Source organism: Dasypus novemcinctus, chromosome 17 (genome assembly GCF_030445035.2).
Source record: "Dasypus novemcinctus isolate mDasNov1 chromosome 17, mDasNov1.1.hap2, whole genome shotgun sequence".
Classification (NCBI taxonomy): domain Eukaryota; kingdom Metazoa; phylum Chordata; class Mammalia; order Cingulata; family Dasypodidae; genus Dasypus; species Dasypus novemcinctus.
The window spans coordinates 15,665,071-15,690,551 of NC_080689.1; the positions used below are offsets into that span (position 1 = coordinate 15,665,071).

The 25,481-nt window shown below is 50.6% G+C and overlaps 1 protein-coding gene across 1 annotated transcript in view; it reads left to right on the top strand.

The window, feature by feature from the left end:
* The window catches only part of SH3RF3 (SH3 domain containing ring finger 3), a 403,194-nt gene that overhangs the window by 275,238 nt on the left and 102,475 nt on the right, over positions 1-25,481 (top strand). Inside the window, exon 4 of the mRNA XM_058278324.2 lies at positions 17,131-17,484. Within this exon, the coding sequence (XP_058134307.1) occupies positions 17,131-17,484 (354 nt within the window). The remainder of the gene's footprint in view (positions 1-17,130; positions 17,485-25,481) is intronic.

The window sequence follows — 25,481 nt, forward strand, 5'->3', positions numbered from 1 at the left end:
CAGACGGCTGGTGAGGAAATGCTGAGAAGAGGCCAAGAGTGTTATTTAGATGTTGAGGTTGGCAATTTGTTTGCTATTAAGGTGCCAAAGAGTTTTTCAGGTTTTGTGGGCTTGGCTCTCCCTCTGTATGTCAAAAAACAGCCATAAGCAATAGGTTAAAAAAAAAACACACACACACAAAAAAGCTGGGCCTGTGGCTCAGAACAAAGTACCACCGCTCCCCAGGTGATGGCTGACGGAGGAGACCTTCGCTAGACCTTGCCTGAAAGGTCATGCTCTTGCAAAGGCTACATTCTCACAAACTGAAAAACACCAGAGTCTTCAATCACCTCACAGAGGCCTTGTGGAAAATCAAACAAAATATGCAACTGTCATGACTCAGGGAATGTCACCTTAGGTAGACAGATTTCCCAGCCTAATCTGTTCTTTTGTTTTGTTTGTTTTTTAAGGGCTTTTTCTGATTATAAAAATAATACATGGTTATTGTACAAAATAGGGAAATGCAAAAAAGTATAAAGAAGAAAATTAAAATCACCTATAATCATACCAGTAAATATAAATACATGTGTAGGAAAAGAATGAAATGGAATGTTGTTAGCATATTGTTCTCGTTCTTTTATTCTTTTCTATGTATAAATTTACATATGTTTTGAACAAAATTGGCATTGTGCTATATCAGTATTTTTATCTTGATTTTTTTCCTTAAATTGTGAGAGTTTTCCAATGACATTATTGCAATAGCTTCAAAACACTTCCCCTGCTTCTGCCCCTCACCCCAACAGTCTTTTCTCAACACAATAGTCAGAGGATCCTTTTGAACCTGTGTCAGATCATTTCCCTCTGTTGTTCTAGACCCACCTCAATAAAAGCCAAGACCTCCAAGGCACCAAGCAGCCCCTGTCCAATCTGTCTCCTGTCATACCTCTGACCTCCGTTCCACCCATGCATCTGCGCCAGCCACTGGCTTCCTTGTTCTCCCACCTCAGGACCTTTGCACCTGCTGTTCAGTCACCCTGGTCACTCTTCTCCTAGATGTCAGCCAGGCTCACTCCTTTGCTTCCTGCAGATCTTTGCTCAAATGTTGCTTTCTCAGTGAGGCCTTTTCTGACCACCCTATTTAAAACTGCAGTCCACCCCCACCCTATACTGCTTATCACGTCTCCCTCTCATTCTCCATCCCCTTCCCCCACCACTCCCACTTAGCCCAAGCTTTCCCGGTAGATCTCTCATTCCATTGGTCTGTTTGTGTTAGTCATATTACAACTATTCGTAAGCCCATTGTGTGACCGTGGTACAGACATCCTAAGAAAAGTTCTTTTGGGGAACAAATGTTACCCACATACTGCCTGGTACAGTGCTACAGCTTCCAGCAGGGGCTCAGTTCCTGACTGAGTGCAATTGAGGGCTCAGACTCTAGGCTCAGACACATTACTTGGAGTCCCAATTTCAACTGCACCCTAAATGATCAAGCTCCCGACCTTCTCTTAGCCACAGATTCCACATTTGCCAGGTGGACATTTAACTATGGCTCCCTTGAAGGCATGTCATGAGGCGTTAATAAAGTAGTATGTGAGATGTTGAGCACAGTGTTTAGATCATAGAATATACTCAATAAACATATAGTATAGCAGGACACACCCACCTGTTAGCTGCAGTCTTCCACTGAAGATGTATTTATCGAGCACCTACTAAATGCCCAGATCCAAACTCTTTCCTGGGTGAAACGAGGCATAACCAACATACCTGTTCACAGGGTGGACTTTCCTAGAGGGGGAGCAAGGAAGGTCTGGGTGAATTCAGGGAGTGAGTCCCAAGGCCCCAGAGGTCACTCCCTCCCCAGAAAGGCTCCTCAGCCATTACGGAAGACCAAGGAGCTGCTCCTGCAACAGGGAATTACACCAAGTGTAAATGGGAAGAAGAGAATTTTCATTTCTAATGGGCAGTGATGATTGTCTTCTCCCCTCAGTGCCAATGGCTTCCCATCTTTTTTGATCATGACTCACAATGAGAAATGCATTTTCCATCCCAACCAAGTAAACCTATATGAGTGTCCATGAAGCTAAACACAGTCCCATGAAACTAATTTTACCCTTACCAATGTGCAGCTTGCTAGTATTTTGTCTTTTATTGTTTCCTTTTTTCCTAAAGCACTAGTCAGAACCCACTAAATTGTTAGTTTGAAAAACACTGCTGTATGCTGTGAGCCAGGTATCTCCAAAGTGAGGTGCATGCAGCATTGTGGGAATGGAAAGAAAATATTAGAACTTCTATTCACATTTATTTTAAATATGTTTTAACTTTTGTTGTTGTTGTTGTTGTTTGAGGTACAGGGACTGGGGATTGAACTCAGGACCTCAAAGATGGGAAGCTAGCACTCAACCACTGAGCCACATTGGCTCCCCTGAGTTGTTTTTTCATTTCTTTGCTCATTTGTTTTTTTAAGAGGCACTGGGGACTGAACCTGAGACTTCCCATGTGAACCACATAGCTCCCTTATTTTACTTTCTAGTTTGCATATGTTAATATAATGTACAATATATATTAGTACACTGGAAAATGTGTGTAATTTTTCAGCGGTATATGCTCTGAAGTACTTTACTGATAGGGATGCACAGTTAAAGATACATTCAGAAGGCACTGGGCTGGGCCATCTCTGAGGTGACCTTGGCCTTTGAGCCGGCCAGGGTGGAGCTGCCTGAATTCTGTGGCAACCAAATCTTTACATTACTGTCCTCTGTCCTCCTCAGCCACCTCAGACCTATGACTCCTAAGGCAGAGAGAACCCCTCAGATGGCTTAGTTCACTTGTCTGTTTAAAGATGACAAGAAATCACGTGCAAAACTCTCCCCAGGAGTTAAGCATCACTGCAAGAGGCCTCTTAGCCTCCCTCTCTGGCTGATGCAGCCTGAGGTTTCCCCATCTTCATAACGAGAAGTTGTTTCCTCATGGGATTCTCAGATAAAAAGGAGAATAAATGGCACCCTCTCGTGTATCTTTCCATTGCTGAAAAACAACCATTTTGTCTCCTTTTAAGTTTACCTTCTTCAGGCAAAATTACCCCAGGATCTTACACTAATCTCAAAATTTCTAATAAACGGTCCCTCTGCTTTCAGGGTACTGCCTGCCCAGGTGCTCGTAACATCCCTTTGTTGCTCATGGGCCTCTTTTTGGCTTTCACAAGTTCTTCGAGGCGAGTGAAGTTTTCTGTTTTCCTACGTGATTTGTGTCTGACTCTTTCTGGAATCTTCCTTCTCAGAGACCTTGATACTGCGATTAAAGTATGATTTTAGACCAAGAAAGCAAACACCATCTGATATTAAGGGGCTGACTTCAAAGAAGGGGAAGCCTTATTTTTCCCTCCTGAATCAACATCCAGGAAGGAAGCCGCGCAGGACTTGGCATAATTTTGCATAGAGGCGCAAGGGAGAAAGATCGCTGGGTATGCTTTCCAATTGTAGTGGAGAGAATGACCGAAACCTGCCTGACAAATGTGGAAGTCCTGGCCTTTTGAGCAGGGTGGCAAATGATTCTCCCGCCGGTCTCTGATTTTCAGGGCCGGCTGCAGAGGACCGGGCTGGCCTGGGGTCGGAGCTGCTGCTGGACCCTTTGCTGGGCTGGACCCTCTGTCATGAGGCAATAAGGCCCAGTGCTTGGCAAGCTCGTCCTTCCACCTCCCAGGGCCACCGTGGATGACACAACGGTGTATTCTGTGGCCGCACGAGGTGCTTGGCAGGGGACTGTGGGCTAGCGGCAGGCCGTCACGTGCATCACGATGTGGATGCGAGGCAGTAAGGCGGGGCCGGATCTGTGATCTGTCTGTGTGATCTGTAATGAAGGGTGAGCTCGGCCAGGCTGCTGCTGAGAGCAGCTAGGGCTTTAGAGGCAGGAGAAGCAGCCCCTGCTCTCGGCGCTGTCGCAGGGGCTGGCAGAACGGCGTAATCCCCGCCTTGTGGGAAATGGCCCTGGTGTCTTACCGGGATGGGGCTTTGTCCGATCTATGCTGACAGGACGCCGCTTCCTCTCCCCTTGAACTTGTCAGCATCATTTCTTCTAAAACCTTGCCTATGCTCCACCTTTACTTGTGAAATTTGGCAGCTGTCTGTGCCATGCGGAGCTATACCTGCTTTTGTCTAAATTGCCTGGATATTTCATTTTTAGCTTCAGTTATCTAGATAACTGCCTGACTTCAGCAGCCCACTTTGGCTGGTCCATGCTTCAGGTACTTTGAGAGGGCGAGCAGTGCTTGAACGCAAACACGGAGAGCAGAATGGAAAGAGGCCCTTGCCGCACGTTGGGTGGGGGGGGGGCTCCACGCGGAGCTGTTCGTGGCTGTTCCACCCTGGGCGCTGGGTGGCACTCAGGTGGTGCTCGTCTCCCCGCCTCTGGGTCTGCATGCCACCATGTGGTGCTGCCAGCTTCGCCTGACACTTATAAGAAGTATTTCTAACCACAGGAAGTCCTCCCGGGTAAAAGCCTGTCACCTGGCCATGCACAGCAAATGTCTGAGAGTGTTAGTCCAGGGGACTGGGATGAGATTTGCAAATGTCTGGAACCAGGCATTAATAGGAGTTTGGCATTAGCACACCTGTGAGGTCAGTGCCCCTTTTGTAACAAACGTGACGGAAACACAAATGGCCTCTGCCCTCGGTAACTGTAGCTGGACCCCTCCCTTGGTGAGAATTTGCCTGGCCTAATTTTTATACCATGCTTAACTTTAAAAAATCAAATGGTCTGATTTTTTTTTAAGACCTCCATTTGAGTCTCGAAAATGAACCCGAAACCCTATTGCCAAAGGCACAGATAGGCCTCCATAAATAGGCTCATTTTTTTAAATTGACAGTGTAGCGATTAGTAAAGATTTTAAAATGAAGGTACAGCCAATAAGATGTGGTCGAAGAGGTGTAAGCCATGACGATTGTGCCACTTGTGAGCTGTGGTGCCAGGGACAAGTCACTGAATTTCTGCAAGCCTCGATTTCCTCATCGGCACAATGGCCGTGCTAATAGCACCTCAGTGCCCCTGGAAGGGTCAGGTGGGGATTGGAAAGCCTTCGCTGTAGCACTTGCAAGGATCAAGGTGGATCCCAGGGTCCTCAGGACTAGGGAATAAAATGTGGATTAGAGTGGACTTACTGGTATTCTACTATGGCATTATTGTGAATCTAGCAATGGCAGAAATTATATCACTGATGTGGAGACAGTGGCCACGGGAGTTGCTGAAGGCAGGGAGAGGGAGGAAGAGGTATGATATGAGAGCATTTTCAGGACTTGGAGTTGTCCTCAATGATATTGTGGGGACAGGTGCAGGACAGGTGCCATAACCCACTGAATGGACTGGGGGAGAGTGTAAACTACAATGTAAACTCTAATCCATGTGGTGCAGCAGTGCTCCAGAGTGTATTCACCAAATGCAATGAATGTGCCACAATAAAGAAAGAGGATGTTGATGTGGGAGGATTGGGGGGGGGGGGTGCATTGTGGGGAATAGTGTATATTGGAACCTCTTTTATTTTTTTAAAGTAACATTTTATGTGATCTGTGTATCTTTAAAAATATATGAAAAAAAAAAAGATGGATCCCGGACGCCGTTGCTTCTGGCCATCTCAGCAACGGCGGAGAGTCCCTATGTTGGTGGCCTTTCTCCATACACAACCTTTAGGGATAAGAGACATGGGGGGGTGGGGGCAGAGGGACCTGTGCTGCACCTGGCCCCTGCTGATGGCTTCATCTCTAGGCAATGAAATATTTTACAGCCAAGGAGCAGGATCAAAATGCCCACCTATCTCAGCAAGGTGGGAAGCTCCTTAGAGTTCTTCTGACAACAGTTTCAGGCCGGTAAATGCCCTCTGCAGCCGCTGCTGAGTTTGTGAAGCTCTAAAGAATAGTAGGCCAACTACCAGGCATGGTGACTGCTGCTGTACTCAGCCCTCAGGGATGGGAATAATAGATTAAAGGCAAATGCCAAGAAAGAGTCTCAGGAACACTGCCATCCTTGGGTCTTGGGGCTATCTCCGGGGAGGCTCAAAGGCTTCGTGTTAAACAGTGCTGCTCCCCAGAATGAAGCCAGTCTCTGTGCTCAGCAGGGATTCTGCATGTTACTGTGTCCAGGAGAGCAAGGCTGGCTGGGCCATCATTTTTACTTGCTTGTATTTTGTTGACAATGACCTGGTCCACTAAACCCAGCCTGGCATAGCTCAGGTCACCCAGAGCAGACTCAGTGGGTCTCATAGGGGGGTCCAGGGCCAGTGACAAGATAAGGTGCAGACACCAAGAGTAAACATTTAAAACTTCCATAGTAGGGAAGCAGATGTGACTCAAGCGATTGGGTTCCCATCTACCATATGGGAGGTCCTGGGTTTGGTTCCCAGTTCCTCCTAAAGAAAATGAGCAAGACAGCGAGCTGACACAACAAGATGATGCAGCAAGAGATACAAGGAGGAACACATAATGAGAGATACAGCCAAGCAGAGAACAGAGGTGGCTCAAGCAATTAGACGCCTCCCTCCCACATCAGAGATCCTGGGTTTGGTTCCCAGTGCCTCCTAGATAAACAGGGAAGACAGAGACACAGCAAATGCAAAAAAATGAGGGGATGGAGAGAAAGAAATTTTTTTAAAAATCTTTTAAAAAAACAAAACTTCCATAGCATTTTGACAAGTTTATGTCTGCTGAACCAAATAATCCATTTGTTGGCTTGCATTTGTTCTTTTTTTTTCAAAAAAAAAAGTCTTCCTTTAGTAATGCTTTTTTATTGTATGTCACAGAAGCGTTAGCCTGCTATGGATTGGAAATTTTTATAAAAACTGGTCCTTCACTAGAGATCAGAAGTCCTACTCTAGACCAGCACTTCTCAAGCTTCAAGGTCCACGGGGAACACCTGGATATCTTGTTGAGAAGCAGATTCTGATTCAGTCGTAGTTCTGCATTGGGGCCTGAGATTCTGCCTTCCTCCCAAGCTCCCAGGTGATGCAGCTGCTACTGGTCCATGGACCATACCTTGAGTAGCAAGGTCCTAGAGGCCTCTGGAGTAGATTCTGACACAAGCCCAGAGCTGAGCATCTATGAGGTTGTCTCCATAGCTCTGTCCTGGCCTGGCAAATGGTGGCTGATCCATTTAGAGCTGGCTGACCCTCTCCCTTCCTTGTTCTGCAGAAGTATGGTCACATTATCCTCCCTGCTTTAGGTATAACTGCAAATTAAATGTGGCTCCCCCTTTTTCACCTACTTATGGCTAAATTCATTAAACAGCACAGGGCCAGTGGAAGAACCTACAGCTGGCCGTGAGTGGTGTCCCCCAGGGTGGCACTGAGCCCGCTCAGGGTCTTGGCACGCAGCTGCCTGCCTCTCTTTCCAATGATCCTAGCACCCAGCTCAGAGCTTATAAACTCAAGGCCCATGGGCAGGTGCAGTCTGCAGACATATTTTGTTTGCTCTACGTTGTGTTTTCTTTTCTAATTTTCAATGAGTTGCCAACACTTAGAACTCAAGGGATTTCACACAAAAAATCCAATCTTCCCTTGAACACCTGGAAGTTCTGGAACCTCAGCCTCACTCACATGTGGGAAAAATCAGCTACACCTCCAGCCGGCTTCACCGCCCACCGCTCTGTGGCCTCTCTAGCCTGTTAGTGCCATTTGCGGTTGTGTTTGTGCTGCTCTCTCCGTAGACTTGTACCTGGTCCGTGTCGCTTTTCCATGTGCAGCTTCTTAGAGGCATTTGACTTCATGACTCCCTTCTAGCTCATTTTTCTCCATCTTGTCCACAAGGAACACAGCCTTTTTACAAACCTTTCTGGGAACCAGTTGTTACTATTGAATCCACAGTTTCTTGGTCCCCTGTCCACCAGTCCTGGCCACTACAGGACATGGGAATAGCATGGGCTGGATTCCTCTTAGTCAACCCATTTTTCCCTCTAGTAACTATCCAAGGTCAAGCAAACATAAAGGGAAAGAACCATAATGATTTTCAAGGGCTCACAGGTCAGCTCTTTGAGAATCTGTCTCAGCGTCTTGTTCAGCATTAGAGACAAGCTCCCAGGCCCTTAGCCTGTGGATTCCACTTCTGTTCCTTTTGGAAATTTGCCCCTCTCCAGCCTTCTGGTGCAGTTCCCATGCCCCATAATTGTGCAGTTTCTTTCCTGATGCTCGTATGCCTCAAAGCTGGGAGACTCCACCTCATTTAGAAGACCCTGGAAGGTCTCCCTCACTCCCTTCGGCCATCCTGCCCAGACCTCCTCACCTTTTTGGTCCATAGAGTTTTCCCCTTGATGGAGAAAGAAGCATCAAGATAGAAGTTGAAATTTCCTGTTAGTCTTTTTTTTTAAGATTTCTTTTTTTATTTAATTCTCTCTCCCTCCCTCCCCTCCCCCACACCCAGTTGTCTGTTCTCTGTGTGCACTCATTGTATGTTCTTCTGTGTTCACTTGCATTCTTGTCAGCGGCACTGGGAATCTGTGTCTCTTTTTGTTGCGTCATCTTGCTGTGTCACTCAGTGTGTGCGGCGCCACTCCTGGGCAGCTCTTCTTGAGCACGGGGCTCCCCTATACAGGGGATGCCCCTGCATGGCATGGCACTCCTTGCCCGCATCAGCACTGCGTGTAGGCCAGCTCACCACATGGGTCAGGAGGCCCTGGGTTTGAACCCTGGGCCTCCCATATGGTAGGTGGATGCTCTATCAGTTGAGCCAAATCCACTTCCCTCCCATTTGTCTTTGATATCCATTAGCTGAATTGCCTTAGTCTTATGCTGGCCTAAGCCTCCAGCTTTCTAAATTGCTTGTTGAAAACTTCACTAGAAAAAAGCATTTGGGGCATCTTCCTCGTTTCTTGTAACCCTCAAGTTGTTTTTGGCCTTACTTTTCCTGACAGGTTTTACAGATCTGACTTTTTCAATGGCTTCTCTTTCTTACTTGGGTTCTAAGCCCCTCCTCACTTACACGTGTTATTTGAAAACGAGAACTCCTTTGAGATCTCTCTGTGAATAACTGCACTCGGTTTTCTCTGGATCAACTCCTCTGTATTTCTCCATAAACTAGTCTGCAATTGTACAGCCAGAATGGCATTTTGAGAAGCTTTTTAACACTCTTTGAGTTGTGTTTTCTAAAACATAAATAAAAATAAAAACACACTAGTGTATATTAAGCACTTTGGATGCGCTAGAACTATGTCAGTGCACTAAATGCAGCATCTCACTTATGGCATAGGAGATAGGAACTATTTATTCCCCATTTCAGAGACAGAACACAGAAAGGTGCAACTGTGAGTGAGTGCCAGGACCCAAGCGCTTGACTTGCAGGCTGTGTTGCGTGTTAGACTCCATACTCCTGGCCCCATCTCTAACCTCCTCTGGCTGAAGAGTACAAGGTTCACATCCAGCCCTGCTAGGCTGGCCCAAACACAGAGAGGATAGAAAGGCTTTCTGTCAAAGTTCATGTCATACCTGTTTTGCCAACTCATTCATTCTTGTTCGATAGAATTAAGTCCAGAACAGCTATTCCTCATTCAGGTCTCTGACCTGTAAGACTGTTTGCTTTTAGCTCCAGGGATCAACACCTGCCAACTTCCACCATACCTCGTCCCCCTCCCCCCTCCCCCCGCCAAGCTTGCCTTTTTCAGCAGACACACAGCACCCAGCCCTGTCATTTCCTCCACAAACTCTGTGAGAGCCAACGGGGGCCTCATTTCTCAATTATGCCCCTGGCACCTGCCACAGAGCTTGGCTGGAAGAGGGTCAGGCAATCCAGCCCACCACTCTCTGGTCTGCTCTTTATCCTGCTTTATTTCCCATAGTCGCTATATTCACCACCTAACATTATTTGCTCATCATCTTTCTCCACCACCACCACTACCCCCATAGTGATTCACAAACTGGTTGCAGAGTAAGATCACCCGGGACGTTTTGAAATATCCTGATGTCCTGGCATCTCCTAACAATTAAATCAGGGTCCCTGGGGGTGGTACTCACTTATCAGACTCTTGTTTAGATTCTCAGGTAGTTCCAATGTGAAGCCAAGGATGCAAAGCAGGATTCTAGAAGTTCCTCCATGGTCTGCCGTGGAGGTGGAGATCCTTCTCCTGGGAACTTGTAGAAATGCAGAGACTTGGCACCATTCCAGGTCTATCGAATGAGAATCTGCATTTTAAAAAAGATCCCTGGTAATTCAGTGCACACAAAGTATAAGCCCCATTAGAGCAACATCCTTTCTTCACTGCAGTATCTCCAGCACCTGGCACAGACACTGGGACATGTTAGGTGCTCAGTAAATATTTGTTGTTTGGATGGTGTGATGGTTAGACTATTGTGTCAACTTGGCTAGGTAATTGTGCCCATTTGTTTGGTCTAGAAAGCACTGGGCTAATTGTACTACAAGGGCATTTCTGGACTTTAGTCACCATTGACTTTACTGCAATGGTAAATCATAGATAGCTGATTACAATGACATCAATCAGGGAGATTGCCATCAGCAATGAGTGACGCTTAACCCAATCAGTTGAATACTTTAAAAGCAGAAGTGATTCCAGCATTGAGAGAGAATTTTCCGTCTCGTCTTTGGACAGTCAGCATCTCCCAGAACTCATCAAGAACCTTCATTGGACTTTCATTGGAGCCCCTGGTTGCAGCCTGCCTGCAGAACCTGACCTTGTGCATCCCCACGGCTGCATGAGAGACTCTGATAAATCTCTTACTATCGCTAGATATCTCTTGTTGATTCTGTTTCCCTAGAGAACCCTGACTAATACAGATGGTGTGTCCGTGAAAAGATTTCTATGGAGCCTTCTTTCAAAAATGTGTGCATCCAGCATCCAGCATGCTTGCACTCTTGAATTGTGGCTCTCCACAAAGATGTGGGTTTGGGGGACACATTTCCCTCACCTCCTTACAGGACTTTCTTTTGGTTCTGTAGTCTGATCCCAGTTACAAGTCCTGCCCACTTGTGTCACAGGTGAGTTAGGCTGTTTTCCTACGCACTGGGTTCTCACGCAGGAGCTACAGCTGAGCCCCAACATTGAAATTCCAGCCCATTTCCCAACTGTTTTGCATGTGAACTTCTGACCACTTCCCACCCCATTTTTCTTCTTTTCATGTTATGTCTGAAATCCTCTCATTTCTTTTTTGTTGTTGTTGTTATTCCTCCTATATATATTGAGTTTAAAGTCCCCTTGATCAGAAATCAGTAGTTTCCGAGTAATGAGGCTCTGCCCCAAACCCCTAACAGAACACAGGGGCTCTGTCCCTGAACAAGAGCCAATCTCCAGGGCCAGCCTCAGGATGCAGGCGAGCCTCGCAGGGAGAGCCCCTGCTTTATTTAACCCGCCTCCAAATGTAGATGCAGCAGGAATGCAGCCCTAGTTTAAAAGGGTCAGCCCAGGGAACCATTTAAACTACGATAAGAAGAAACCAGTCTTCTTAAATTTCTAGATGTTTCCACGGTTGGAGGAACGAGTGGTTGTGGAAGAATGTCCTCCCTAGGCTGATAGAGTCGGTGAGCCCAAGTCCTAGGAAGGGCGTTGCTACGTCCTGTGTGTTCTAGGGCCACCATAACCAAGTACCACAAACCAGGTGGCTTCGGACGACAGACTTTTTTTATTGTCTCACAGTTCTGGAGGCTGGAAATCTGGAGCCCAGGTGTCAGAAGGGCACCCATGCGCCCTCTGAGCTCTGTGGGGATGAATGTCTTCCATCCCTCTCTCCTGGCTTCTGGCAGTGGCCGGCAATCCTTGGTGATCATTGGTGCTCCTTGGCTTGTGGCAGCCTCGCTCCAGTCTCAGCCTCCATCCCCACACGACTTCTCCTCTCTGTCCCTTCTCATGGCCTTCTCCCCTCCTGTGTCCCTTCTCTCCTTATAAGGATCCCTGACTCCAGTGTGACCTCATTTTAACTTGCCTAATGCTACCTGTAAACACTCTATTTCCACATTAAGTTCCACTCTGATTCTGGGGATTAGGACTTGAATGTGTTTTTTGAGGGACACAATTCAACCCATAACTCTAAGCCACAGAAGCAGGACCAGAAAAAGTCACAGAGCAAATGACCATCGGAGTCACCGATCGCAGCGCGAGCTCAGCCTTGACTGTGAGGCTCCGAGACTGTGTCCGGCCTAGAGGAGATGTATCCCGCTGCTTGGCTTACCGCCCCCATCTGACACCACGTTCCCAGGAGCATGTGGATTTTGATTTGGCTTCCTGTAGAGGTGCCCGCAGAACAAGATGTCCTGCCGATGTAGTCACAGTCCTCATTATAAATTCATAAGGTCATCAAAAGTTTTAAAATGTTGGCCATACTATTTTGTTTCCATTTTATATGGAAGTTGAAAAAGTTTTCTACTTCCATCAAAAAAAGGCAAAATTATAGAGTTATGGGATGCATTATTTAATCACCGATTTTTTTGTTATGGAGAAGTAGAAAGCACAGGTTGTGTATGTGCAGGTGGGGGCTGAAGGTGTGACTTGAGAAACAAATTAGGTGACCATGACCATGACGTCCAAATGCCTTTGTGAGACGGATCATTTGTGGGTGGAGCAGTTAGAGCCTTGTCATTCCCGGATGAGCGTCTTGGCGGAGGAGAGGGGAACATCCGAAAACAGAATCCCAGGAAGCACTCATCCAAGTCACATACCCGCCCCCTTCACAGCTGGCGGCCACAGTCACTCCCAGAGCACTCTAGCCATCTTGTCTCGGTTGTGGGGGCAAAGTGAGGCAAAGCTCTCAGCCATTCACCACTTCCTCCGCTCTCCCCCAGGATGCTCAGGATTAGCCCCCTGCGTGGTGAGGAGAGCTCTAGCACCTACTTAAGGAAGGCGGAACCATCTGGTTTTCCTGCAGTGTGGAGGCCTGTGAGTGGTATGAGCCTGCCCCAATTTGGAGTATGATGAAGTGGGAAACCACGGCAGCTCCTAAAGTGTCTGAAGCAGGATCTGCTGTTACAGGCAAATGCTGGCAGGTGCAGTGCGTTCTGCAATAATGGGCCCATGTGGAAATGTGCAGCTGGCAAAGGGTCCTCTAATTGGGAAGGCATGCGTGGCACCCAGCAGCCTGTCCTGGCTCTGAGCCAGTTGTACTACGTACAGCTAAGTGAAACTTGTTGGGAAGACGATGAGTTTCCCAGTGCAATGAGTTTTGCCACCAAGGAGAAGTCACAGAGGCGCTGGCCATCGTCTCAGATTCTGCTGTGTCTACAGTTTGTTGGTTTTCCACTTTGCTTGCCCGAGTCTAGCAAGCCAGGGAGTCCATCTCTATGGACAATGAGAACCTCTGAATTTGTCAATTCTGGCCTGTCGGAGCGAAGACCTCACCGCGCAGGAGCCAAGAAGCCCGTGGAGAAGCAGTTTGGCTCCAAGAGGAACAGCTTGTCAGAGAAGCGAAGACTTCATGAACAAGATGAAACCTGCCTCCCTTCGTCAGGAGGGTCTTCATTAGTAGTCACCTCACCTATTGCAGGGATTTTAGGGGTGGTAAAAGCATTGATGGAACATTGAACACTCACCGCTTTGGAGCAGACCTTCTGCCTCTGCCTGTGGTTTGTTGAAACCACCTTCCTTTCACTGGAGTTTTTTTGCCCTTGCTTTTAGCACCCACCACAGGCTCTGGATTGTTACGGTGTGACATGCTGCCACTCTGGTTCTCCGTCAAGGAAGAGGGTGGCATCCTTGTTTGTGAGCAGCCTCTTGGGAAGATACAGCGAGGACGAGGACTGACAGGTCCTGGTAATGAGATGCTCTGTGCTCGGGAAGCCCTTGGTGCTGCCAGGGTGCAAGGGGCTGCTGAGGCTGCTGGGTCAGACATGGAGCCCAGATTACCACCGCCTCCATTCTGGACGTGCTTGCCCCCAGCAGCTGCTGCCTGGACTTCCTTTTCGTGAAAATACCAACTCAACAGAGTCGTGGGGGATCTACTCCAGGTCCATTGCTTTTGGGATGAACGAATCCCTTCCACCCAGCCTCAGGCATTATTGTTGCCATTATTGCTATGTGAGAACATTTCAAATGGGACACCTGGCTTGCAGTGTTGGGGGCACATTTTGATGCCGATGAATCAAAGACATTGTGCATGGTGCACATTTTCCTCTTGGCACTGGTGTTTGGAAGGCCAACCCTTCAGGTATCCGAGCAGCCTGTGAAGGGCTGAGGGAGCAAAACAAGGTGCTGGTTTCTTCTCTGAGCTAGCACTTTTGAGAAGCAAATGGATAAAGCCATAAAATAGAGCAAAACAGCCTAGCATGGTTGGAGGAAACATTTCAAAGGGAATAATCCTGGATTTAGATCACACATTTGGGCGCCTGGAGTGAGTTTTCACAGCCTCCCTCTGGAAGGATGGATATTTGTAATGGAAACGCTGGCAGCCCTTTGCCTGGGCTGTGGCATGGAAGGCAGTGCTGACGCTGACGCTCGACTACTTCTGCATGTGTCATCTACTTGGCCTTACAGGGGAGAGTGCACGCCTGGGACAAATCAATCCTTTTCTCATGCTGCTCCAATTCAGCCGAATTGGGTTTTTGTTGGGTTGTGTTTTTCTTAAATTCGTCAAGGTGGTGACGGCCTACAAATGCCTGTAGTATGCGCTGAGTGAGAACGTGGTATTTTCTCTTCGCCTCTTACCAGGATCAAGGGGAATTTCCTAACCCAACCCTTGCCAGGTGGAAGTGGAACCCTAGCAGGGGTGTGGTGGTACTGGGCCTTCCTCGGCCCTCATTAGAGTTCCTCGCAGACGGGAAGTTGAGGCATAGATGCACATGCTGCACATGTACTAACCTCAGGCTAGTAGAGGGGAGGAGGGCACGAGGCCACCCGGGAGATGGGCAGATCCCTAACTGCTTCCTCGTTTCCCTTGAACTTGCCTGTTGTGGTGGTCGTGACCTTTGTGAATTTCCTGAGCAGCATTACCTCTCTCTCCTCCTGTCTAAATTCTGTGCCTCTGCTCAGGCCCAGCTAAGCTTCCTTTTCAACACGGAGGCTTCACCCTGCTGCTCCTTTACCCCTTCTTGAAACTGGCAATTTCGGATTATTCCAACCCCTTGAGAATGATTTTACGGACTTTGCTTTTATTTCAGTTGTGACCACCTAGTCTGTAGACTTGTGTGAGCAGGGTTGTGTCCCCTACATCTGCACTTTGCTTCCCGGCCACAGCTCCATGGAGCGTCAGGCGGGCATAGCTACGCGGGGTTGTCATCGTGGGTGGCAGTGTCTGAGCAGTCCAAGGAAGAAGGTGGAGGCGGCTCATCCTGTGAAGCCCTTTGTTACCTCTATCACAGGCAGCCCGAGCTCTCTTCCATCTGAAAAGTCATTCAGCTGGGGAAGTCTGGGCCGTGAGCCTTCACGGCAAGTGTGAGCCAAGGTCCCTCTGATGCCCCACAGCCCTCGCAGTGCACAGGGAGGCCAAGTAGCGATGGGCCGCTTGGGGAATAGCGGCCCATCCAGACTGAAGGGAGGCTCGTCTGTCTGAGGGAGGCGGAGATGAGAGGCTGAACAGACCACCTGGCTATAGGCTGTTTCCGGTGGGGGAAAGCCAGGCTTCCTGTGGGGAAGCTTTGCTCCTGGAGAGGGAGGAGCACGGAGAGCCAACCTTGTGCACTTTGGGTGCTCCTTCCCTCTGTGTTTTCCCACTGGGTCACAGTGTGGCTCAGGGATGAAGAAAAGACATTTGTCTTTGGAACTTTTCAGTTCCAGCAGTGGGGGCTTCTGGCACTGTTACATTGTGTGGAGACTTGTTTTGGGGGAGTGGCAGGCCGGCAGCTTTCCCCAGTACCCTTCCAGGCACCCCGTGAAGGCCGGGCCTGCTTGGCCTCAAAGTCGAGGGATCATTCGCCTCTGAATCCACTGAGAAGTGGATTGGGAGTTTGGGGATTTCTTGTCCACTTGCAGGAGCACACCTGGCTCTTGATTGCTTTCCTCTGTGTTCAGTGTTAGACCAGAAAGGTGTCCTCTGATTCCATAGCCTCTCGGGGCTTTAGAAGGCTAGTTCCTGGTGGGGTGTCCATGCTCCCCTTAGAAAGCAGAAATTGACATGAGCAGTGACTGTCCTGAGGTGTTTGCTCTCTAGGAACTGACACAGAGCTCGTGCCTATAGGCTGGATATGGGGGGATACGGTACCCCTGAGAAGAAAAAAGGAGACAGCAGGTGTGAAGCCTCAGCTTAGACTTAAAAAGCTAGCAGGTGAATCCACTGATGAGAAATGGACGGGGGGTTGGGGGCGAGTGCCCCAGAGACCCCAATCTCCAGGTGCCACCCATTGCGACATCAGGGCATCCCTGAGAAGAGGGCTTTAGCTGGGTGGAGTACTCCAGATGATTACAAGTTGTTCATGGAACCCAATCTTCATCCCACCTCTCCTGGTACACCACCTAGGATCAAATTTTTGTCGAAGGCTAAATCTTATCATTAGCAACTCTGTTATTTGTAGAACAAGTTGGGAGATACTGGAAGGCATGATGCCCTAAGTCCTTGCTTAACCACCCAGGTTAATAAATTATTTACTCCTCACGAGGGAGACCAGGGATCAGATCAGCTTCTAGGTCTCGATAATCTGAGCAGAGACCGTTACTGAAAAGATGACTCCAGGGTTCACCCAAGACATAACCATTTCCAGTTTTCTCCCACTCGCCAGACCAGGCTTTCCAGCCTCCAGCTATGTGGTTTTTCCTACCAGCGTGGCCAGAGTTGTGCAGGCCAGGAGACGTCATCAGTGTGCACGGAGAACAGAAGGAACGTGTGTCCCTCTTCGGCCGTCCTCGGGGTGTGGGTGGTGGGCACGCTTTCCTCACAGCACCCCCCACCTCCCGTTCCGGCCCTCGGCAGGGTCCTTGGCACCTCGCGCCTCCGAGCACCCTCCCGTCTGTTTTGTCAGTCTCTGGCTTTCCGTCACAGCTCCTCTGTGGGCCTTTGTGGTAGCGCAGCTGCTCCAGAACCTTTTCAATGAAACCTACAGATGTCAGCCAGCCTTCGTGTGCGTGTGTTTAAATGCAGCCTTTGTGCTGTGTGGGGCTGTCAGAAAGATCTGACCAATTTGAGGACTTGGCCAGCATCTGTTTCTTGACGCTAGCGCAGGCAGGGAGAGAGGACGAAGTGCTGGAAATAGAACGTGGCAATGATGTAATGAGCCCTCCCTCTCCTTCCCCTCTTTCCCCTTTCTCGCGCAGCTCAACGACTCTGCCAAGCAGCTCATCGAGATGGACAAGACGGGTTTCGCCGCCGCGTCCGGCTGCGACGCCTCCTTGCCTCCCGACCCCAGCCCGGCCGCCAGCCCGGCCCCGAGCGCCACCCTCAGCGGCTCGGGAGCCGTCGGGGCCTTTCAGCGGCGCATCGATGGCAAGAAGAACGCCAAGAAGCGCCACTCCTTCACGGCGCTCAGCGTCACACACAAGGCCTCGCAGGCCCTGAGCAACAGGCACTCCATGGAAATCAGCGCCCCGGTCCTGATCAGCTCCAGCGACCCCCGCGCTGCGGCCAGAATCGGAGATTTGGCACACCTGTCCTCCAGTGCTCCAGCCCAGGTAACGGCGCCCACCTGCGCCGACAATGGTGCTGGCCAGGGGAGCGGCACGGGCGGCAGCCACCCTTCCCGGGCCCCGTCTGGGCCTGGCAGCTGCGCCCTCCATGAGCTCTTCAGGGTCTCCACGGGCAGCACCTTCCCGAGCTGGCGTAAATGAGGTGATCGTTAAGGGGCAGTTTCCTTCCACTGCTTGACATCAGGGCCTCCCCCTAAACCTTTGTTAAACGCCAAAAGTGTATATGCAGCCTTCTCTCCTCGGTGGTTCAGAAGATAATTTAGGTGGTATGTGAGGCGATCTTTAGTGGCCTGGGGACTCAGTGCTCAGATAACATTGAATCACCCTGAGAGAAAGTGATCCCTGTCTCAGTTTACCTCCAGCCCTTCTCGTTGTGTCACGCTGCAAGCCTCTGTTTGGCACGAGTGTTGTCTCATCGCCTCTCGAACGCTTGCTAACTTCCCTTTCAACAGGGAGAGAGCAGTCCAGAGCGCAGAGCCAAGATTAATAAGGGGCTGTAGTACTTTTATCATCATAATTGTTCCTTATCCAGATGTCTTCTCTTGCTGAGAAGTGATACTGGCTTACATTTTCAGTGGTAATATCAAATTTACATCATCAAACTGAGGCATTTAAAGAACAATATTAAGAAAATAATCACCTGTAGTTGTGGCAAAAACTGTCACAATGGAATGTAAAGGGCTGGCATGCGGGAACATTGCTCTAGTTCAGCTTCTCTCTTATAAATGAGGCGGAGGCCCAGGAAGTGGGAGCAGCTCTTGGAGTGCCCTCGCGGAGAGCGGCGTCGCTGTGCGGGCACGACGGCCGCCAGGCCCCCCCTGCAGTGCGCTCGTTCCCACCCAGGATTGGGGACCAGGTAGACGTCACCTCAGCGTGGCGTGGTCTCCTCACCCCCACACTTGACTGCGCCCAGGAAGGTGGCAATTGTGCTCATACTCGATAGCTTGTCATGTAGAGTCCAGCCCGTCACCCTCCCTCCCCGTCTCCTCGCACGTCACCTCTAAGCCGATGTTCCTCAGAACAAGTTTTGTCAGAGAACCCATCAGCATTTTCTCTGAAGAGAGTCTAACAGCCAACTTGGGTGAAAGCACCAATAAACAATTGGCTAGGGAAGAACCATCTTTTTGAGAAAACTGCAATGAACTCAAATATCTTCACAAAAATAATAGTTTCTTTAAAGAGCTGGGCTCCTGAAGAATAATGATGTGGTCTAGATAGGGCATAGTCACCTAAAAAGGCCATGACGTATGTATGCACATGCACACGCCCCGGCTCTCATGGGGACGGAGGGAATGGTCTGGAATGTGGCGTCCTGCGAGTGTATCACCACATGGACGCGGCCGCTTCTGCTGGGCAGTGAGCCGTGCACGCTCGTCTGCTGAGGCAGCTCCTTGCCTCGGACAGAAGTATCGTAGGACCCCGAGTCACAAGGCAGGCAGCCTCTGACTAACGTTCCTCAGAGGACGAGCAGGCTATGGGCCTGGTTTTCCTGAGGAGATGGGTGCCCTCCTGAACTGGAGACGATTCTTCTAGAACCCTTCCCCTCTGACCCAGGGCTGGATGCTTCAAGTCATTATTGAGTGCCTCCTGTTTGTAAGGTCCCACGAGGGGCACCCGTGACCCAGCGGGGTCCTAGGCCAGCCCCTGCTATCGACAAGCCTGCACAGTTTACTGGGGGATCAAAAGACAAGTGGGCAGGTGGTCCCAGGCGTGTCCCGCTTGTTCTCTGCACTGAGGTCTTCTTTCCTGACCTCCTCGCTGTCGGTTGTCGTCAAACCCTGGAGATCCTGAGAAGGAAGGAAGGGTACAGCACAAACACAAAGCCGTCATCATAGCGGCGAATGAGGGTGGCGATTGTCCTGCTTGTTACTGGCAGCTACCAGCTGTGGTGGATTCCAGGCTAGACGCCCTGGTCTCTAGGACCTGGGCCACTGTGGGCTCGGCAGCAACTTCAGGTCACACGGGCTGTTGTTCCCACTAGGTAGGTGACCGAGGGGTTTGGGTTCCAAGCGGACTTTGACTGTGGCTCTTGACTGCGGTTGGAGGGAAGCAAAGATGATTGAAAAGAGCTAAGGTGCCCAGAGCCCATGGAAAGCCGCTCGCTCTGAACCTTCAGGCTGCCCTCGGTCCTGGCCCGCCCACGGCTTGGTGCTGTGAGCAGCTGAAGGGGGTGATGAGCCTGACCCTGGTGTTCTGAAACCAGGTCAGGTCAGAGGGAGGTTGTAGCAGGGTCCCTGAGCGCAGTCCAGGAGGTGGCAAGGGCAACTCGCATACTCACCCGGGCGGCCTTTTGCTCCTTCCTCCTGGAGCTGCTGAGCTCACCCCCACTGCAGCCCGAGGTTCCCAGCAACCCAGAGATGGAGTGAGATTGCTGGGGAGAGGAGGGCAGGGAGGAGAGAGACTTTTCTCCTCCTCAGCCAGCCAGAGGTGGCCCTGGGGCCACCAGGCCAGTGTCCACGTCCCAGGTGCGTGGGGTGTGTGAGTCTAAGGCTCCTCCTCCCTGAGTGGTTTCTTCGGGTTCTGGGACAGGAGGAACGCAGTGTCCCAAGGACACTGAGGAACGCGGCTGCCGTGCCCCAGGAGGGGCAGGTGAGCATCTCCTCGGGCACCTTCCCTCATGCTCCCCTCATCCTGGGGACCTGGTTTTCTTTCCTCCTCTCCTTCATCTTCCCCTGGCCCCTCGGCCCCTCCTGTTGCCATGACGTCGGTGCCAACACCGGGAGCAGGGCCCCTTGCCCCGGGCCCTGTGCTCGTGGCGTTCACTGCAGACGGCCCATGGGGCAGAAGGAGAACAGGCTTTTTATTTTTAAAATGTGTGCCCCACATCATCCCACAAGCATCTGAGTGCTGAAATGAGAGGGATCAGTTTTCAAGTTGGTGACAGTCGTGGCAATGCTATAAACCTTAGTTTAGATTACTTGTGAAGGGTGAGAAGGCGAGCCAAGCGGTTTTCAATCTGTCCCTCTGTCCCTTTTTTCTTTAAACTATTTGGGCAACGTGAGGGCAACGCTGTGCAAATGTGCGTTTAGGGGTAGAGGGGCTGCCTGCTGGGAGCCTCAGAGCCCAGGTGAGTGCTCCCATAAGTCTAGCTGGCTGTCCAGAGACAGGTCCTTTCTGGCCTTGCAGGGCCTTCTGGGTCCCGTGTTACATTACCGGCCAAGTTTGTGGAACAGGATGTCCCCCTGGCCTGAGTACTTACCCGCAGCTGGTAGGACCGGCCAGAGAATAGAGCTTGCTGTAGCACAGCGTCACAATGTTGGCGGCGTGCACTCTCTCCTCACCGAGCCAGACCCGCTCTGGAAAGGACACAGAGGTGGCTTCTGCACCTCATGGAGGAGGAGCAGCGGCTGGGGAGGTGAAAACTCCCCCCATTGCCTGCCGGCATTCTTTTAACAAATTGAAGCCCCCTGCTCAACGGGCTCTGGGCTGGTGGGAGGGGCAGGAAGAGCTGCTTCCCCAGGCCCAGCCCGGCCTCTCGCACTGCCCTCTGGAGGCTGGGGCCACGCCAGCTCCAGGCTGAGGGTCAGTGCAGCAGCCAGCCCACCACCCAGCCACACTTGGGGCCACCCCAAGATGCGGCATGTCCAGTTCAGATGGTGACACAGGTCTTGACTGAAAGGATTCATTCCTGGCCCCAGGGCAGGGACAGGCTCCACTCTCTAGATCCCATGCAGCTCTGCTCCCACACGACCCTCATATCCTGCCACCTACATCCCCAGAACCTCTCAGGCCAGGAAGAAGCAGAGGTTAACGGGACCACGGGTCGTGTGTCCCAGCGCACACTCTCTCTTGGAGAATTCGGGTGGCTTTTGTCATGGGCAGCGATTGAACCCTCGTTGGAGATTGTACTGAGTTCTGTAGAAAGTTCCCAACAGCAGGACCTGGTTGTGCCCTGGAAAAGCAGCCAGCCATGGTAGAGAAGGGTGGCCTTGGGATGGAGATCCCCGTCTGAGGTCCAGCTCCCCAGCCAGCCTGGCATGAGATGTGGACTAAGTGGCTTCAGCTGAGTCATGTTGGTAACGTGGGTGTTGACGGTGACATGTACGTCATAGGATAATGGCGCATTAGAGGAGGCTGTGCATGAAAGTAACTAGAAATCAGAAAGGACTGAAAAAGTATAAGGTGCTGCTGCTGCTGTTTAATGGCCTTGATTCTAAAATCCTAGGGAGGTAGATAAAATAAACGCAAACCACACACAGCATCAGTAGCTGATTTACTCTCACTGGGTGAGCGGGTGTGTAGGTGGGCAGATAAATAGAAAAGGCAGCCCTTCAGTTAGCTGAGTTAAAAGCCTCTTCAGTGTAACTGACTTTTCTTGCTCTCTCTTTGTGGTGTGCGTGTTTCTACATAGAAAAGAAGTGTGGGGGCTGTGATTTCTGTAGAGATAGCTCTAAAATACAGAAGACATTTCCCTGCTCGTTGGACAGAATGGAGTCTACACCATCGGGCTGGGAAACTCAGGATCCTTGGGGGCTACACGAGGTGCTGTCCCAGCAGAACCCTGAGAGGCCCCAGAGGCAAGGGGACCACAGAGCACAGCCCCCTGGCGTCAGAGCTGGCTCTCCAGGTTGTGCCTGTCTTCCACCAGCACTGGTAGGCAGCCACCACGGCCCTTCCTTGTGCCCCCCTCATCTCCCCTCCCTGCTTCCTCTTGCCCAGCTCCCCTGGTCTGCCTTTGCTTCTCATCACCTCTCGGCCTCCTCCCCTGTGCAGCATACCTCACCATCCAGGGGGAAGGTAGTCTTCACTGTTGGCATTTGTAGATGCCACCCAGAGAGCCGCAATAACTTCGAGGCCGGTGCCTGTCCCCCCCTCCCTGCCCTTCCCCCAGGACTCCTGCTCTGGGTTGTCAGGAACCATGTGGCATTGTGAGTCCAGGACACAAGATGTTACTTACGCCCCCAGCATGCAGGCACATGCCAGCTAGGTCATGCAGGAAACAGGAGCTCAGGTTGGGGAGCCCTTCCCCTTCCTTTTCCCTACAGAGTTGACCTGGTGCAGGGCAGCCTGGCGACACTGAGCGTGGGCCTTGGTGTAATGGCGTGTGGGTCCAGGCTCCTCTTCTCACCAGCCATGGCTTGCAGGAAAGCTGCTTACCTACCCTGGGCTTAGTTTTCCTAGCCTGGCACCATAGAGTTACATGTCCCCTGGAGCCTGCCTGCCTGGTTTGAACCTGCCCCTGCCTCTTAGCACCCCTGGGGACTTGCCTACCACTTCTCAGAGCCTCGGTTTCCTAGTCTAAGTGGAGTGATCGTCATACCTTCCCTGCCGGAGCAGCTGTGATGGTGAAATGAGCTGCTGCGTGGAAACTTTTTAGGATGAGACTGGCCTCTCTTAGGTAAGGGCTTCTTAAATGTGCCTGTGATTGTTCTTTCTGCTGATTGGGAACGAGTCAGCAGTCCCAAGAGGTAGGGCTGGGGTCGCCTCAGCCATTGGCACCATTGCCCTCCACTCTGGAGTCTCACTCTTGGCTCCTGGAGGTTCCTGAAGACTGACACCACCTGCCTTGAACAATTGTTTCCCAAGAAGCCCACATTTGATAAGACTGCGGGAAGCCTGGTGAGCTGATGCTCCCAACAATTGTTTCCCAAGAAGCCCACATTTGATAAGACTGCGGGAAGCCTGGTGAGCTGATGCTCCCTCCTGACTGTTAGCAGCTCTGAGGTTCTGGGCATCAGTGACAGTTGGTGTCAGACTGTCCCCAGCCATGCTCATCCACTGTCAGAGGCATTTGACAAGTCTATTGATTGTCCTCTGAAGTGTCCCCAATCTTAGCTTCCTGTTGCTACCCCCTGGGGAATTGAGCAGATTCTGATGCCAGGGCCCTCCAGCACAGAACTCGGCCCCTGCCACCGCAGCTCTGGTGTAATTGGCCTGGGGTGTAGTTCAGGTGTGGGGACTCTTAGAGCTCTCCTGGTGATTCTCATGTGTGCCCAGGGTTGCAACTCTAGCCCATCTCATAGAGACGGTCGCCCTGTCTAGTTCCAGGCTTTGCCGCAGATCATTCTTGAACCCAGGCCCTGGGTCACGTGTAAGGTGACCAGCTGTCTCGGTGTGTTCAGGACCACGGGGTTCCCTGGAATGTAAGACTTTTAATGCTGAAAGTGTAGCAGTCCCAGGCATACCAGGACAGTTAATCACCCTAGAGCATTTCCCTTCCGTCCACTGGGCTCCCAAGGGAGGTGTTTGGAGGCTTTTGAAAAAACATGTATATTGCATGTCCTTTCTTTGACAGTCCCTGTGCTGGGTGCCAGAGTAGCAAAGACAATTAAGACCCGGTCTCGGTTCCTGGGAGGAGAACATGTAAACGGGGGCCATTCTTTGCTTTAGGCAGTGCTCTCAAGCCTGGCTGCATATTAGTGTCATCCGGGAAGACCTTTAAAACTTTCTCATCCCGGGACCATCCCAGATCAATGAAATAAAAATATCTGGGGGGAGGGGGAGATTGAGGTTATACATGGTGTATTAGCCAGACTTTTACTGCAGTAAAGCTGTGTAACAAATATCCTCCGTAATTATATTTCTCAGTCAGCAGGCTGTAGGTGGGCTGGGTGAGGCTCCTGGTTCCAGGGCAGATTGGGGTCTGCTCCATGTACCTCCTATAGATGCCCACGCCCTAGGGGCAGTGGCTCCCTGGAGGCGTCCATGCTCTGCTAGGCCTTGACTTGGAACTGACTTGCTCTGCCCACATTCCACCGGTCAGTGCATGTCACGGGCAAAGCGCAATATCAATAGGAAGGGGAGGCAAACTCCTCCCGTGGGGGGCGGGGCGGAGTGAATATTTGCTAAAAAATAATCTACGCTACCCCCATGGTGTTCTTTAAGGCTCCCCAGGTGATTCTACTGTGCAGCTAGGGTATAAGAGCCCGTGCTTTAGGGTAGTGGTTGGCAAGCGGTGGCCCTTGGGGCTGTTTTTTTGTTTGACCCTTGAGCTAAGAATGATTTTTACATTTTTAAAGAGCTGTAGGAAGAAGGGAGGGAGGGAGGAGGAAAGGAGAGGAAGAAGAAAAGAAAGAAGCAAGAAACCATATGTGGCCCTTTACAGAAAGATTTTACCAACTTCTGCTTTAGACTAAAGCTTTATTGATATTGACACTGAAAAGGAAGAAAAAGTTATAATAAAAATTAGAGGAGAAAAATAGCAAGGTCATTATAAGGTTAGCTAAAAGGCCCAGGCTGGGGGAGTGGGCAGTTCTAAAACTGAAAAGAGAGAAGGCTTTGGCTTTCAGACCAATTTCACGTCCTGCCACAATTCAGCAGCTTGTACGTGTGTGGTGGGGGGGAGGGTGGAAAACTCGGCTCTGAAATTAGCGCCCTCTTTCTACCTTTGGCGTAGTCCATAAACCAGCATCCTGGGTCCCATCTGGGCTCTCATGCATCAAAAACCATATCAGAAAATTCTGTAGGTTCTCAACACAGTATTTCAATGATTTGTTCTGGTCAAGGTCATTGGAAAGAAGGTGCTGAAAAGTGGGAACTAGAGGGAAGGTTTGCTGATGCCAGGGGTGGGGCCGCCTCTTCCTGGGTGCTCCTGCCCCTCGCTGATGAGAGCCTGGGAGACTGTGAGGAACTCTGGGGTGCAGTGCTAACTGCCACATGTCCGGGAGACAGAAGGGAGCTTACCTTCCATCTGGTTTATCTAGTCCTAGTGCTGGTGTCAAAGTGCTGGTGTCACTCTTTATGCTAAAATGCTTCTCCTTTCTCACCTCGGAGCATTCACTCTGTGCAGCCCGCCCTCTTCCTCCACCCCAGCTGCTGAAACCCACCGTGGCCAAGGTCACCGATGTCCAGGTCCAGAGTCACTGCCCCATCTTCGTCCTTCTTGACATCCTGGCAGCATTTGACACTGCAAGACCTCCTTCCTTCTCCTCCCTTTGCTTCTGAGGTCATGCCCTTCCAGTGCTGGGCACTTTTTCTTGCTTCTTTCACCAGATCTTCTTTCTCTAAGCAGATATTGATATTCCCCTGGGTTTATTCCTTGG